Source organism: Echinops telfairi, unplaced genomic scaffold (assembly GCF_000313985.2).
Source record: "Echinops telfairi isolate 266 unplaced genomic scaffold, ASM31398v2 ScPeMD7_7458;HRSCAF=8496, whole genome shotgun sequence".
Taxonomy (NCBI): Eukaryota; Metazoa; Chordata; class Mammalia; order Afrosoricida; family Tenrecidae; genus Echinops; species Echinops telfairi.
The window spans coordinates 26,745,123-26,761,641 of record NW_022111358.1 but is presented as its reverse complement, the minus strand read 5'-3'; the positions used below and the strand labels follow the sequence as shown (position 1 = coordinate 26,761,641).

The following is a 16,519-nucleotide window of genomic DNA, read 5'->3' as shown; positions in this document are numbered from 1 at the left end:
CTGTCCACTTGATTCTGACAGAGGGACCTTGTAGGACAGAATCTCTGGATGGGAAAGCTTTCCGGAAACACATAGCCGCAGCTTCCTCTCAGAGCGGCTGCTGAGTACAAACCACCCACCTTGGCATTAGCTGTGCATGCCTTCACCACCGCACCCCAGGCTGAGTGTGAGGAGAGGGACTGTTTCAAGAAAAGGGCACACACACACACACACAAAACTGTGCTTGACAAGCCCCACGTCAGTGGGCCAGGGGCTAGCGGGAGACTGAAGACTTCTACTCAGGTGGTGACCGGGCTGACAACCCTGAGCTGCACAGCAGGCTGTCGGCAGTTGACTCCCACCCGTCCCAGAATCGGCGGTGGGCAGCAGATTGTCGGAGGCCGGCTCTAGAGGGCATGCGTTGTCTAGACGTCCCTATGTATTGGACGCAGGCCACTCTCCTCAAGGAAACTCCCCTTGCGTACCTCCGCTCACGACTTGGAGCCTGATGACTGAGAATCCTGGCCTAGCCAGGTGGACCCAACAGTGACCACCACATGCTAGTCTGCCGCTTGAAAACCAGGAGCCTCGATGAGGCGTCGGCACACCGCCATCTCGTGCCCTGGTCTGCTCTTTGAGTGTGTGCGTGGGGCTCTGAAGTAAAACTGAAAACCACTGTAAGGTTATCAGATGACGGTGATGTCATTGTTTGTGAAAGTAGATATTTATGCCTCTTGAATAACTTTTAAATTGTTTTGAGGGGCAGATTGGCTCTTCCGTCTCAGAAGATTGCCGACCCCTGCTCTGGGAGGTGGCGTTTCAGCAAAGCGGGCGGGGAGGAAGGGCACCCGTCCATCTCGGGCCCCTCCCTGTGCCCCTGAGCCACCCTCCTCCTCCCCCTTCCGCTCCAGTTCATCGTGGAGTGCCACGGCAGCACCCTTCTGCCCCAGTTCCTGGGCATGTACCGCCTCACCGTGGACGGAGTGGAGACCTACATGGTGGTCACGAGGAACGTGTTCAGCCACCGGCTCACAGTGCACCGCAAGTACGACCTCAAGGTACAAGCTGGTTTCTCTGGAGCTCTGGAAGGACCCTGTGTCCGTGGCTGGGAGAGCCATGCTATGCTTTGCAACGGCCAGGTGACTCTGAGGTTGACAGGCCTAATTCTTGTGGCCAAAAGGCTGTGTGAAGCCCAGGTGACGGTGACAAGAGATTATTTGAACCCAGGTGTGCCATTTAACCTAACCATTGATGCTCCCCATCTCCTGCCAGTGGGATGTGCAGGCCAAGGGTGGCAGACTGCTGACGCATGCACCCTGGCGTCTGCCCAGGCCCATCAACTGACAGCACCAATGTGTTTCTGGGCACCCAGGAGGGTGCTCTTGTGACTGAGTCATGGTGCCCCACTGCCCTTGAATGAAGGAACGGGCTTCTAGCTGCTCTCCCCTCACCCTCCGCTGTCTCGGTGTGGATCCTGAGTGATTCGGAATGCGCCCTCCCTCCCCTCGCCAGGATTGTCATACATGCGTGGCATTTTGCCTGGCTGGAATATTTTCTCTCTCAGCACTGCCCCTCTCCAGAGTGCCCTACACAACCCTCCCCCCACTTCTGAGCTTAGGTCAAATAACACTTCCCCCAGGAAGCTGTCCGTTTCTGGCCACTGCCTCTCCCCAGTGGAGACCAGGCCTACCTGTTGTCTGCTCCCTTGTTATCTTCGTTAGCCTAACAGAAGTACCCTGGGACTTGGCTTTAAGTAACGGAAGTGTATTTTTTTCCGCAGTGTAGGAAGCTGAAAAGAACTCAGGGCCCAGGCTTGGGTGGCGTGGGGTGGGGGAGGCTTGTCTCCCCTCTGTCCGAGTCTGCTTCCTTCCATGCCTAACCTGTTTTTCTATCTCCAAAGGGATTGATCTAAGAGCTCCTATGCCAGTTTGGTTTTATCAACATAACAAAGAAAAGCTTGTTCCCCATGTATAGGGGGTTAGGATCCAACCCATATTTTGTGGGGGCTGTCCTGTCTTCTCCCTTGTATCGCTTACCAGCTGCCACCAGCAAGTCAATGGGGGCTCACAGCGACCTGTGATGTGGGAGGAGGGCAGTGTTCGTAGGGCTTTCAGTGGCTGGTGTCTCAGAAGTAGAGTGCCAGCCTTCTCTTCCGAGGTCCCGCTGGGTGGACTGACCCTTCAACCTTTGGGTTAGCAGCTGGGCACAAAAACCGTTCGCATCACCCAGGGCCTCCCTTGTAATGCTCAGCACCACTGTAGTGCACTCACTGTGTGGCTCGCATTAGACGGAGGGGAGGGACGGCCCCTGCGGACAGGAGCTGCGTCTCGGGGGCAGTCCTGTTTCCTGAGCAGCTAACATGTATCTTGTCCATAGTCAGAGCTCTCCAAAGACTGTGCCTGAGGAGGTGACCAAGTCTCTGCCTCCTGGCCCCTCGAGGGGTCAGACCAGCCAACCCCACCTCACCCGCTGACCTCCTCTAAGACTAGTGCCTCAGCCAGCTGCACTTCTCCTCAGGGATCCATGTGGCGCTGTGGGTTGGACTTTGGGCTGCTAACTTCAAGGTCAACAGTTCAAATCCACCAGCCTCTAGAAGGAGAACGCTGAGGCTTTCTGTTCTGCTAAAGATTTGCAATCTCAGAAACCCTGTATGGGGTTTGGTTTGGTTTTTTGGACACTTCTCCCAGGAGCCCTGATGATGCAGTGGTTAAGCGCTCAGTTGATAACCACTGGTCAGTGCTCTGAGCCCACTGGCCGCTCAGCCTGCTTCAGTAACGATCACAGCCTCGGGAAGCCTGCGGGGCAGTCCCCTGTGTCCTGTAGGCGTGGTTTCTGAGGGGCACTGACCCAAGGGAAATGGGTTCAGGTCCAGGCCCGTCTGATGCTTTTGTTCCTTTCAGGGCTCTACTGTTGCCAGAGAAGCGAGTGACAAGGAGAAGGTAGGTGGGGACATGGGTCTGCTGAGCACAGCTGGGGTGGGTGGCTTGGAACTGGAAACACCACCTGGTGGCTCTCCTGTCTCTCACCACAGCCCAGGCCCCCAAGCCATCTGGCTTGCCAACGTAAAATCTGCCACCACCCACCCTCCTGTCCTCAGCTTCGGCCTAGGCCTGGGTCCCCTACTTCTGCCCTTGTTGCTTCTTCCTGTCCTGAAGGGATGGTAGACAATTCCCAGCTCAGCCCACCCTGAATCTGGTGGTGGCCGTCTGAGCCCTGGGTTGGGCCAGGCTCAGCAGGGAAGGTGGCCTTGGCCGCTTCACAGTGTCTGGGATCAGCCACCTATTTGCCCAGAGTCTGGGACTGTAGTTTCGGTGCTGAACTGCTGATTTGGAGTTTGAGCTAAAGGACCTCCCCTTTCCTAAACGTAGCCTCACCCCAGCAGAGAACTGACTCCTTGGGGTGAGGGCCTGGGCCGGCCTCCTAACACTCCCACTGCCCTTGCTCTCCCAGGCCAAGGACTTGCCAACCTTCAAGGACAATGACTTCCTCAATGAGGGGCAGAAGCTGCACGTGGGAGAGGAGAGCAAAAAGAACTTCCTAGAGAAACTGAAACGGGATGTGGAGGTACTGAGGGAGCTGTAGTATTCAATTAAAAGTGGCGCGGAAGGAGGTGGGGAACCAGCCCCCACCGTTAGTACTCTCTACTGGTTCAGTAAGTACAATTGTACGGTTGAGATATATGAGTATTATATTAAAGTCACCGAAAGCATGAGAGATAATACAATAATACAGTCAGACATATTACATGGTAGCATTGCTCACCTCAACCCCACTTGGTGGTCCTTGTGGGGGGAACCCGGCTGCCAGAGCAGAAGCCGCCTCCCTCGAGGGAGTAGCCCTCTCGTCCATCGCCCTCATGGGAGCGGCCCTCATGGGAAGCAGCCCTCCTTCATCAGCCGCCCTTTCCAGCCACCCTCGGCCAGCCACCTTTGGCCAGCCACCTTTTGCCAGCAACCCTCGGCCAGCTCCCTCCTAAGAACCAGGGAGCCTCCTTATTTATTGCTAACCCCGCATCATATTACTTTAGGGGGATACATCACAGCATTATGCTTCACAGAGAAGGGTGGTACAATTCATCCTTGAACAGGTTTGATCATTCTGGTGTCTCATACAATAAAGCAGGCAATTACTATCCTGGGAGGCATGCAAGCCCCCTGATAGCAGATAACAGCCTACGTCATAGAGAGGGGTTGTAACATAGGCAATACAAGCAATAGGAGGGGGATGACCTAGGGGTGAATGTGCAATAGTAAGAGGAGGGAATAGGGGGGCATGTGTGGCAAGATAGTAGCCTAAGCTTAGTCATCTTAGAGTGGTCCCAGGCTTGCCTATGGGCACTGCTTCAAGGGAACAATAACAGAAAGGAATGGGCCCTATTTGGGGTGAGTCAGACCTACAGTCTGGCCGCTCTAGATGGCCGATGTTGGGGAGAATAACCTCTGACCTACTTTTGCTGCCTAGGGAACAATTATTTTCAAGCTAAGTCTGGCATATATTTTGGGGGACAACTTAAGAGAAATCCTTCTGTTCCCCACAGGGAACCTTGTTTTCTTTCGCCCCTTCTTGAACCCAGCAGGAGCCCCTGTCACCATAAGAAACACGGGATTGACTGCTTCCTTCCGAGACCCCTCGGAAGAGGCACGCGGTGACTGTGGGCACCACCGGGGCCTCCCCTGTAGAGTGCAGCCCCATCGTCATGTCCCAGTGGGGTGACCACACTTGATGTCCGTCTGCCCCTGTTAGGAGACAGCATGTTCCAGAAGGGCTGTCTGACCCCTGGAGCATGGCAGGGCCCTGAGCTGGGCAGTCTGAGTACTTGTGGCTAAGGACCGGGCAGTGTTTCCTTTTTGTGGCTTAAGAACCTCTTTTGTATGGTCAGAAACCAGAGCCGAACCCAGCCCGTTGCCATCCAGCCTGTTCTGATTCCTTAGACATAGAGCAGAATCGGCCCTGCAGGCTGCCCCTGTGAGTCGGCCTCTCCAGAACACCTGGCCATAGCAAAGCTCGAGCTGACCAGCAGCCCGTCTGGGGACACAAGTTTGTGCCCTGGGTCCTTTGTAACTCAGTTTGGGGAACTTGCCCTGTGCTTCTTTATTCACCCATCCCCAAACCCTCTGACCTGTGCCCACTGTCACCACCACCCGGAGGGCTGTCAGCCCGGGCACCATCCACCCCAGCCCACCAGCAGGCCCCGCGCCACTGCTGCTGCTGCCTCTACCCTTGGGAGCAGGACTTCCTGGGAGGGCTGGGTGCTGCTCGGTGACAAGGTGTGGGCTCCCCTTTTGTTTGAACGAAGTGGGAGCCCGCTCTCGACAACCAGGTGTCGTCCCCAGCCCACCCGGGGGCTCCCTGTGCTGTGGACCTTGAGAGTCTCATGCAGAGGAGCCCCTCTGACTCTTGGCTGAGCAGCTTCTGCTGGCTCCTGAAGGCGGCCTTGGGCCTTCAGCTGGTTTTCTGGGTCTACCCCTTGAGCTTCAAGGGACCTTTTGTGGTCAGTCCAACAGCTTCTGGCTGCTGCTGTCTTAGGGTGTGACCAAAGGCCAAAGGAATGCCCGGCCCATGGCTGAGGCTGAGTGCTCTGGCCTTCTTAGTTCAGCTGACCGCTGCAGCCCAGAACCGTTCCCATCCTTGCTTCTCCTTTGAGCATGGACTCCCAGAAGGGACCAGGCACCAGCTGCACCAGCTTGCCCAAGCGTGGACCTGCGGGCTCCTCTGACCTCCAGGGCAGAGGACGTGAGACGGGCGATTGGCTGTGGTTGCCATTCTTGCGTGGTGCTCTTCTTCCTTGTCTCCCCGGTTTTATCCTGTCCCCTAAGGAGGCTGGATTAGTTAGATGGTTTCACACTTTGACCCCTGATAAGAAGTACATTCTGTGTGCAACTCCAAACTCCCCATCCCATCTTCCCCACATAGCTTTTGTTCTGCCTTCTTTCCTAACAACCAGTCTGGGTCCCGCCCACTCCACTGGGTTTGGGTTTGAAAGGAAAGACATGGTCGCGTTCAGCTGCGCGGCTGCTCCGCTGTGCTCCCTCAGACACAGCCCCCTGCGGGCTGCACGCTCTCCCTGCGGCCTTTGCTCAGGGATGCTTTCTCTCAGCCCTGCTTGCCTTCGCCCAAGTCTGATGGACCTCCTCACTGAGGGCAGCTGCTGCCCTGTCTTTCTCCATTGTGCCTCGGAACTGCTTGCCGAATGGCATGGCGATGGAGGAACGCCCGGACTTCCCCATTTCCGCGTGCCGCTCAGCTGCCCCATGTAACTGCCCCCTTCCACCTGCCCTCCCCTGCCCCGCTCTAGTTCCTGGCCCAGCTGAAGATCATGGACTACAGCCTGCTGGTGGGCATTCATGACGTGGACCGGGCCGAGCAGGAAGAAATGGAGGTGGAGGAGCGGGCGGAGGACGAGGAGTGTGAGAATGACGGGGCGGGCGGCGCCCTGCTCTGCCCCTATGGCACGCCTCCTGACAGCCCGGGGAACCTCCTCAGCTCCCCCCGCTTCTTCGGGCCCGGGGAGTTCGACGCCTCTGTTGACGTCTACGCCATGAAGAGCCATGAGAGTAAGCAGCAGGCCTGCCCTGCTTGCCACAGCCCCCCTCGACCATCTGCAGCCCTCGGTGGGTGGGTGTGTCGTCCGTGGTGTCTGTCTCCCTGCAGCCTGGAGCTGGATCCCCAGTTCTCTGGGGCTCCTTCCTTTCCCCGCCTCATTCGAGGAAGGAGGCGGCCTGGGACCCCTGTGGTTCATGGGACAGACACAGCCTTGTCAACGCTGTTCTGTCAGCCCCTCTGAGGGGCTGCGAGGGTCACAAGAAGCTTCTGAGGGGACCCAGTGGTCCTTCCTTTTCTCAGATCCCGAATCTCGTATCTGGGGGGGCTGTTGGGTGGGGGTGACCCACATTGCTCTGTGTTCTGCTCTTGACATCTCTTCTTTCTGCCCATCCCCCCTCCAGGCGCCCCCAAGAAGGAGGTGTACTTTATGGCCGTCATCGACATCCTCACTCCGTATGACGCCAAGAAGAAAGCTGCACACGCTGCCAAAACCGTGAAACACGGGGTGAGTCTCCCGGTGGGTCTGCCCGCCCCAGCCAGGCCCAGGAAGAACCCCCTGCCCATGTGGCCTTGTGTCCTCTGCAGCCTGCACCCCCCGCCCTGCCTGCCCGGAGCTGCCTGCTTGTTACCCCCGTTCTCTGGCCTCCAGCGTCCTCCCCAGAGTGGTTGAGCAGCCGTGTAGCTGGGGGAGCAGCCAGGAACCGCTGTTGGCTCACTCACACTGCACCCCTGAGACCCAAAACTCCCCACTGCCCTGGCTGCAGGGCTGGGGTTTGGGCCACCCTCCGAGGCAGGTACCCCGTGTAGACAGTAGTAGTGTGGTCAAGCCGATCCTGGGTCTCTGGTGTGTTTCAGGCGGGGGCCGAGATCTCAACTGTGAACCCTGAGCAGTACTCCAAACGCTTCAACGAGTTCATGTCCAACATCCTGACGTAGCTGTCTCCTACCTTCAGTGCCGGAGCCAGAGCTGAGTGGGGGGCTGGGCTGGTGAGGGGGGCAGGGAAGGGACTGGCTGTGGGCTGCAGCCTGGGACATGGAGAGAGGCACTCCAGCTGTGTGTGGGGGTTGGGGGGACGTGCCACTCCGCAGTGCCCACAGGCTGTCGCTCACCTGTGTGCGCCTCTGGTTTTTATTTCCACAGGACCCTCTTTGTTTCTCAGCTACCTTGGGGTGAGAAATGGTCTTGTGGGTTCCCTTGGGCTTTGTTTCTGAAATTCTGTTGCTCCAGGTTTGCTATTTATGATGATGTATGTCATCGCCATATATGTCGTCCCCACCCCCTCCCTACTCTGCACCAAGAGGCCTTGGGAGCAGAGCTGGCTCTCTCTGGCACCGGAAGGGGAAGGGCAGCCCCAGCCCTGCCCCCACCGCAGCAGGGGGCTACATCTCTGGCCTGTTGTTCTGTGGAGCGTTGTGCACACCCGCTTCCCCTGGAGTCAAGTGCAATGTTCTCATAGTCCTCCCTCCCCAGGGGGCGCTCTGGGCCCACACCTGGCATCGTGGGCCACAGTCTAAGCTCTTGGGGCGAGCTAAGGCACCCTCATGGGACAGGAAAGATTGGGGACTGCTGATTCTCAGAGAACACCCCTGGTCATCAGCTAAGCCCCTGGAGTTCAGCTGGCCTCCCCAGGGTCCAGAGGAAGCAGAGAGCACCTTCACAGCTCAGTCCCGGTACCCTCACGTGTGGACGGTTATTTCCCCTCGGGAGAATCCCAGAAGCTGGCAAGCATCCCCCAGGCCACCCTCCCTTCGTTCCCTGGGGACTCCCCCCTGCCCCCTCCACAGGCCGTGCACCAAGCGGAGTGTTTGGTAGGCCTGTCACCACGGAAGTGAGCTGGCTCCCTGTGCCCGTGGATTTTCACCTGGATGCTTCCAGAATCCCAGCGCTCCTGAGGTCAGCCGGCAAGGAGCAGTGCGCCTCCTCCATGAGGAAAGTCTAGCTTCTGAGACCTAGAAAAGCCGGTTAGAAGGCTTGAGGTGGGATCTGACGGGGTCCCAATGGTCAGCATGTCTGCTGTCGGCCGGCTGCCTCTGGAAGAGTGGCACCTTGCAGGGTCCTTCCCGTCCCACGGGCCACCACCGGAGACTTCTTCCGGGCCGCGATCCCCTGCCCAGTGGCAGCAGCACAGTCTGGCCCTGCCTGCTCTCCTCACCCTCACCAGTAGCTGGGCCTTTGGGGCAAGATACAGTAAAACTTGTAGAGACCCCCAAAGCCGCGAAGCTGGTTTGTGGAGTCATTTTGAGTGAGTGGGAAGGTGTGCCCCCCCACCTCCCCCCGGCCCTGCTCCGAGTCTGTTGCAGGTGCCCTGATTTAGGTCAAGGGCTCCCTGGGGCTGCGTGGTGGGCTGCAAGGCCCTCTGCAAGAGGCTGCTGGATGCCCGGTCTGTCTGCAGCAAGGCCACTGAGTGGCGGGAACTGAGCAGGCCACGATGGAGAAAACAAATGCAACTGAGAAAGGACTGTGTCGGAGGTTTCGACTGCCCTGCTTCAGAATCATGGATGGAATTTTGGTTCTGCTTGTCGTCAGACTCGGTGTCTCCAGAGCTTGGAAAGCTGCCCCCTCCAGGCCACCCCTCCCCCAGTTCTCTGCATTTGGTCTGCTGATCATGTTGCCATAACATGTATGAAAAGTGTAGCATCATCTTAACATTTAAGACAACTTCCAGGTATCTAACTTGTTTAACAATGAGTTTTTGTTTGGGGCTTATATTTTTTTGTATATTGTTTACATTTTTGAGAGGTAGCATTCTGTTTCAAATGCTGTCTTTGTTCTCCTGACAGTATTGTTTGGGTCGAAACATTTGAACCACGGAGAAGTGTGTTTTCAAAAAGGTCCCTCCTCGCCTTTCTTTCCCTCTGTTCTCTCCACACCCGGCGAGGCCCGCGTCCTTTGACATTCACGTCTTCTCAAGGCACCTGGGTTTAGACGAGGTTTCCCTTTTTGTTCGTTTTATACAGATGAAGACGTTTTATTTGGATTGCAATCTGAATGTCGAGAAAGTGAATCCGCCCCATTCTTTTCCCTCTACATGTGCCACCCGCCTTGCCCTTCCTGTAAAATGCCTCTGTGGGCAACTGGCCTCAGCCTCCCTCCTGGGGCCGTGAAGAGCAGCTACCAACCCAGACCGAGGTAGAGGAATGGGACCTGGCTGACTGGGGAAGGCCTGGCCTGCATGATGGGGCGTGGGCAGGAGGCCTTGCCCCTTTCCTCACTCTGCCACCCGAGGGGTAGCATCTAGTCACCATACCCCCCCTCCCCTCTGCCGAGAAAATGGTAGTCCCAGAGCCCAACTGAGGCATTCTCTGGAACTCTCCTCAGACCACTAGACGAGGCCTCTGGTCCTTCTTCCTGTTAACCACTGAGTCTGTGTTCCTCAGCCCCTGCCCCCATGCCAGTGGTATGGGGGTACAGGGCTGCCGGAAGGCAGCAGCTGCAGGGCTGCCAATACAGCTGTGCTCAATCTCCCCATCTAGCTCAGGGGTCACAGGCCTGTGGCAGGTGCCACGAATCGCCCCTGGGGCTGTTCTCAGCGGCATCTTTGTTCCCACCCCAGGCAGCTCTTCCTCTTCCGCCTTCACTTCCGCCCTGTGCGTCAGGCCGCACGCGGGCCCTGGCCATGCTCAGGGCGAGACCAGCCCGGCTGGAAGGCGCTCTGGCTTTTAGCCCTCCGAGTCGAGAGCTCTTCACTCTGGCAGTAAGGTGGGGTCAGCCTGAACACAGACAGGGTCAAAGGGAAATAGCACGCAGATAACTGGCCAGTCTATCAGCCTGCTCCCCGAGAGACGCACCACTTATGAATCGTGCCCCGCCCCACGCACACCCCCAGGGGAGGAGGAGGTGACATCTCCAGGGGCAGCGGTGCTGAGATCCCAGCAGACGCTTGAGCGGAAACTTCCAGGAGGCCTGCCCCTTGCTCAGTGCCGTCTCACAAGGCAGGGAGGCAGCAGCTGGATCATTGCAGTTGAGCGTCAACTTCGGAGAACCAGATAAGCAACCACCCCACCACGTGTGACTTCTCATTTCTCCTCTGCGATGTCCATTTTTTAAATAGGAATTTCCAACCCTCTGTGCTTGTCTCATGTCTGCTCGGAACAGTTCGAGAACCTGTTACTGTTTTAAAATGCATGCATGTTAAGATGACTCTCCCATCCGAGGGAAAAATAAAACTCAAAAAGCTTTGTGTACATCTGGTCCGTGTGTTTTTTGGATAGTGGGACAGGAGCCTTGTCTTTTTAGCGTGGGGTCCCAGTGAGCAGCCAGCAGCCTGGGCAGCCAATGTGTGGACTGGCCCCCGGAGTGACCGTGTGGTCGACGACGTCTCGGTCAGATGCGGTGTAGTAAGCTGAGCTCACCGATGGCCCCTCGGGTGTCCTTACTACTTGTTGAGGAATAGGCATTCCCTGTTGCTCACGCTGACTAGGGACAAACTCCAGCTCGTCTACTGACTTTGAACAAGACACCGTGGTCCCTCAGGTTCTCCATCTAGAGCAGCTACGAACTGGCTTTAGCTAAAAGTAGTGGCTCTCCCAAGTGCGGCCCGGACCAGAGGGTCAGTAGCACCTGAGAATCGTTGAGAAAGGCCATGTTGAAGGCCTATCCCAATCTGAATCTATGGTGTCTGATTCCGACGGAGGGCGATTAACACTTGGACACGTTTGCGAACTGCTCAGCACATTCTGTGCATGTCTGTCTATTCAGCTGGTGAATTCCAGAAGACAGGTGTCCAGGCCCCTAAGGACCCAGTTAAGTATAGATTCCAGAGGATAGGGCCAGGACATCCAGCAGATGCTCCCGGCGATTCCCGTGCTGCTCCCCCTCCTGCTGCCCCCAGTCTTCGATGGGAAGAAGGTGAGACTTAAGGGACTTCCAGTATCGGGCAGTAAAACGGACCCTGGGCCTTGGAGGCAAATGGGCCAATGTGCTCCACGTCCTCCCTTTTCACGTCTGTCAACAAGGACGGTGCTGACAGCTGAGTGCTCCGATCCTAGTGGGTGTAGAGTACTCTGGCAGTACCTTGCTCCCCGCCGGCACCCACAGTAGGGGTACACTGCCCACCAGCGGCCCAGGGAAGCCCATGGGGCATGCTAAGCCTCAAGCAGTTATTTGCAACTGCCCAGCTGGCGATGGGCCAGAGGTGAAACTATCAGAGACAAAGAAGCCACAGGCAAACATGAAAGAAAAACGTATTTAATTAAAAACAACAAAACAAGACACTGGGCTTTTCCAGAAGGGAGAGAGAAATGGGTACCGGGCTCGGAAGAGGTGCAGTTAGTCCATTCGGGCCTTCAGTGTCCGGGTGGTGATTTTGTCCTTCTCGCTGCAGAAGGAGAATCAGGGCAGCACTCAGAACCGCCCTACCTGCCCGCTCTCCCCGTCCCTGCCCACCACATTAGGGACTTTATATTGCTGTGTCTGTGGGTGGAGAAAGGGGAGTCCAGTCAAGGCTTCTAGAAGTGGCACAGTTGCAAGTTGAGGCCTGGCTGGAAGCCCGCATCTGGGGAAGGTGCTCCCCAGGCCTCCACACCAGAGGAGGGGTGAGGGGTCCACCCCCGTGTTTGCCACAGACCTGGGTGCTCAATTCTTTGTCAGAGCCTAGCTACCACAGTAATCCACAGCTGATCCAGTAACCCAAAGGGTCCAAATGCTTATTCTGGGATGTCTCAAAGGGAAGCAGGTGGGAGTTGTCACCTAACCAGCCACGGAGGCTCCCAGTCGCACCCCTCCCTAGGGAAGCAGGGCTTCCTGTGACCCCAGCCACCCAGGTGCCATTCTCACACCCCACCAGTGGGTTGGGGAGTGTGGCTTGGTGTTTAGAGGGCGGAGGGAGAAAGGGGCCAAGTTCTAGACCCCTCCCAGCTGAAGCTCACATGATGTGGACGACGACTCCCATCCCGGACACCGCGTCCCGGTCCACAGCATTCAGCATGGCTTGGGAGATGGTTTCAAATAAGTGTTCCGGATCCTGCCAACAGAGGGGAGCCCTTCAGACCCTGGTGCCTTGGAGCCTCCCTCGGCTCGCCTCCTGCTGCTCGGGCCGCTGAGGCTGGAAGTGAGGGCAGGCCTTTGGATGGGAAGCCCCCTGGGCTTCTTTGCGAGGAAAGGTGAGGATTTCAAGCCCAAATTCCGTCCATTAAGCAGCCATGTGGCCTCAGCTGCATCCCACGAGGACATCTCCCCTGGATGTCTGTCCTACAAGGACCTCGCACTCAGTCTGTCTGACAGCACACTCAGCCCTCCTCAGCCAGCTATCGGCCTCCTTCCCAGGAGCCCAGCACCTCCTGCTGATGCCCGCCACGGTCCATCACATCGGACTGTAGGCTTCGGGTCCCCTGCTTCCTATTGCCTTTGGCAACAAGCCAAGGAACAAGTCCAAACTCTTTGGCCCAGTACTTGGATCACCTCCCCGGCTTGCTCCTCACTTCACACCCAGCCCCACCTCTTGCACTCTCTCGGCAGCCTGCTCCTGCCCACAGGGGCCCCTCTCTCGGCAAGCATAGGTGACAGGCACTTGGGTGTTGCGGGAGCGAGCCGGCAGAGCTGCCCTTAAGGCACCACCAGCCAACCTGTGTGCTCAGGCTGAGCCCACACCTCTTTCCCTCACACTACCACTGACCAGTCAACCCTACTTGTAACCCCACTTCACAGCGGGGGGCACTTGGGCACAGAGACTTACCCAGAGTGTCACTAAGTGGGAACGGGGGGGGGCCCTCAGGTTTCTAACCTCTCACAACCTGGCTCCAAAGGCGACTTGGCCGTGCTGCTGCTAACGCCATGGAAACCAGACTCTTGGCTTCCAAGTCCACTCCCATGCAAAGCGACCCCATGCAGGGTGGCAGGGTGGGCAGGCCTCACTGTGCTCAGAGGAGCAGCTGGTGGGTTTGAACCACCAACCTTTAGTTCCAGCTTAGCCGAAATCACCACCAGGGCTCCATGCTAAGCCCACACAGACCGCTAACTGTTCGTTGGGGGAATGGAGGCGAGAGCCCGCTAAGCCCCACGGGAGGAAGGATCTGCTGTTTCAGCAAATACTCAACTGGGGTCTCCTCACCGCGCTGCTGCCCTCGAGCCAGCCAGCACCATGGCCCGCAACAAAGGGTGTTTCTGGACGGTCTCCCAAGTACAAACAGCTGTGTCTTTGTCACCTACGTGCATGACTAGCCCCTCCCTTCCCTCTTACCAAAACACCACACCGCCAAGGCACTGCCACAAGCCAATGCCGACTCACAGCAACCCTCAGGACAGGGGAGACCAGCTACTGCGAGTCTCTAAGACCAACTTTTTAAGGAAGTAGAAAGCCCTGTCTTTCTCCCGAGGAGTGGCTGGTGGTTTTGAATGGCTGACCTTGCAGTCAGCAGCCTAATGCACAATCCTCATGCACACACAGACGCGCCCAGCAGCTGGGTGGTCTCAGAGTCCACCCTGCTCTGTGCCACCAACTCACCATGTTGGGCTCCCAGAGGGACTCGCACATCCCGTACATTTGCTCAGCGCAGGTGCCACTGACCACAAAGTCGTCAGTCACCATGGGGCAGCCGATGAGGTCCAGAGAGCAAATGAATGGCTTGAAGGTCTTTGGGTCCAACCCAGCAATGACGGGCTCCGTGTAGTACGGGCCAAACCTGCGAGGCCAAGGAGAGAGACATCGGCCTCAGGTGCCTGCTTCCCGCCCAGGCCTGCAGAGGAGAGCAGGCCCCCACCCCACCCCCGGCTAGCTTGCTCTAACCCATCAATTCCCTAGCCCCCTGCCCGCATAACCCAGGACAAAGTGTAGGTCTCTGTTCTCGCAGCGCCCCCACAGGACGGGGTTGGCATTGTCCCCCTCGGGCAGCACTAACCCACCCCTTCCCTCTGCTAGCATCTGGTAAAGCTCTAAGCTCTTTCCTCCTTTCTTTTAAATCGTTTTATTGGTGGCTCATACAACACTTATCACAATCCATACATACATCAATTGTGTAAAGCACATTTGTACATTCGTTGCCCTCATCATTCTCAAAACATTTGCTCTCCACGTAAGCCCCTGGCATCAGCTCATTTCCCCCCCCTCCCTTCCTGCTCCCCCCTCCCTCATGAACCCTTGATAATTTATAAATTATTATTTTGTCATATCTTACACTGTCTGACATCTCCCTTCACCCACTTTTCTGTTGTCTGTCCCCCAGGGAGGAGGTTATATGTAGATCCTTGTAATCGGTTCCCCATTTCCACCCCACCCTCCCTCCACGCTTCCTTTCTTTTTATAAATGGGACTGTTTGCTTTATTAAACGACTTTCTATTGTGATTTGGGTGAAAGTTTGCAGAGCAAATTGGTTTTCCATACATGGATAGGTTGTTTTGGACCCACCGTGCAGGCGGCACAATTTAACAGGCTTCTTCCTACCTCCTCCCTTCCTCCTGCTTCTTGACCCCTCCTGCCTTCTGAGCTTCTCCTGGGAAACCGCTGCCCTTTGGCTCTTGTGTGCTTCATTGTTCTAAGGCCAATGTCCCTCTCCCTGCTGGGATTTGCTCACTTCGGGTTTGTCTACTGCTTGGCTGCAAGGTGAGCCAGCTGGGGGCGTTCAGAGCAGGCTTCCTTACAGCGTGTCTGCAGGCCAGTCTCTGTCAGACCAGGAAGTCTGGCCCTTTCTTATGACGTTGAATCGTGTACAGAGAGCTGGCCAAGGCGCCGGGTTCTCCTCATTGTTTACCCAGAAGAAAACAGCAGCTCACCAGACATCTGTTCTGGATCTGAGCTTTGGAAATAATCCAAGGACCTTTGGTACAACACACTAACGAGTGGCCCATACACTGGCAGAAGCAAGAGACTGAAGAGGCTCTCCGTCTGCTAAGGAGCCCTGGTGGCGCACAGGAGTTTCAGTACTGTGCTGCTGACACAGGTCACGCACCCATCTCAGCACTCAGCTTCCGTAGGGTTACAGCCAGGAGAAGCCCTGGTCCGGCCGCTCTCCCCTCAGTCGAACCAATGTGCCTCGATGGCCCCAGCAGCATCACCAGCACTCACGGTGCTTTTATGGGCCTCAGAAATTTCCAAGGACTTGATCTAAAAAACTCTTTAAAAAATCCCAATAAACATGCACAACTCTTATGAATGTGATGGAACTATTAAAATGTATATGTGAATTATGTCGGCAGAACTGTTAAAAATAAATTAAAAAAATAAAAATTAATTTTAAAAAATTTGCGTGAGATTGTACTGAGAAAACATCCATTTTAGAATAAAAATTATCTATGATGCTGATTTTCAAAAGACCAACTACTGATACTGCATGCCGCTAAAACCTATTTAAGATGAACATTTCCGGGGGCCTATATCCCTGGAATATGTGAGCCAAAATAGTGATTGTTTTGTCAAAGTAGATATATTCATAGAAAAAAAATGTTCTTTTGTTAAATATTCAGGGAAAGAAAAGAATGAATGTGTAGATAAATTACTATGCTAATCAACATGATCAGAACGCAAGAGTAACAATCCTTTCTTGAGGAAGAATATGCCAGTGGCCTCACTCAGAGCAGCTCCAAGCTCACTGCCGTGGAGTCATGCCAGTTCACAGGACTCCAGGTGGCAGAACTGTACTGTGGGTTTCAGAGACGAGAAGCCCCTTCCTGTGCCCCAGTAATGACTGGTGGTTTTGAACTGCCGACCTTGTGATTCGAAGCCCAACTTGTCACCGCTAGGCCACTAGGGCTCCTGTGGGTACACTAGGAGAATTTGTTTTTTTCAATGAAGGCACTGACAACAGGATTATATCCCAGAAACAAAATAAATTTGTATATAGTTATTGTACCAGAGTCCGTTCTTGGTCATGTGAAAAAACTTCATAACCTAAAATGCATGCAATCGCCCAAACATTTTACACTAATGTTCTGGGAATACATAATTAACCTTTAAAAAAAGTCCCCCACGACCAGTAATGAGCACTGATATCAGGAGGGTAGGGGGAAGGGAACAAGTCCAAACTCTTTAGCCCAGTACTTGGATCACCTCCCCGGCTTGCTCC

General features: G+C 55.7%; 2 protein-coding genes across 2 annotated transcripts in view; one reads left to right on the top strand and one right to left on the bottom strand.

Moving 5' to 3' along the window:
- PIP4K2B (phosphatidylinositol-5-phosphate 4-kinase type 2 beta) overlaps nucleotides 1-10,707 on the top strand; it is a 32,479-nt gene extending 21,772 nt beyond the window's left edge. Inside the window, exons 5-10 of the mRNA XM_004707101.2 lie at nucleotides 891-1,037; nucleotides 2,880-2,918; nucleotides 3,430-3,543; nucleotides 6,275-6,533; nucleotides 6,924-7,027; nucleotides 7,378-10,707. Of these exons, the coding sequence (XP_004707158.1) occupies nucleotides 891-1,037; nucleotides 2,880-2,918; nucleotides 3,430-3,543; nucleotides 6,275-6,533; nucleotides 6,924-7,027; nucleotides 7,378-7,458 (744 nt within the window). The 3' untranslated portion in view covers nucleotides 7,459-10,707. The remainder of the gene's footprint in view (nucleotides 1-890; nucleotides 1,038-2,879; nucleotides 2,919-3,429; nucleotides 3,544-6,274; nucleotides 6,534-6,923; nucleotides 7,028-7,377) is intronic.
- Nucleotides 10,708-11,694: 987 nt separating this feature from the next.
- The window catches only part of PSMB3 (proteasome 20S subunit beta 3), a 13,444-nt gene continuing 8,619 nt past the window's right edge, over nucleotides 11,695-16,519 (bottom strand). The window contains exons 4-6 of the mRNA XM_004707100.2: nucleotides 13,965-14,142; nucleotides 12,391-12,485; nucleotides 11,695-11,840 (exon numbers count right to left, since the gene is read on the bottom strand). Of these exons, the coding sequence (XP_004707157.1) occupies nucleotides 11,792-11,840; nucleotides 12,391-12,485; nucleotides 13,965-14,142 (322 nt within the window). The 3' untranslated portion in view covers nucleotides 11,695-11,791. The remainder of the gene's footprint in view (nucleotides 11,841-12,390; nucleotides 12,486-13,964; nucleotides 14,143-16,519) is intronic.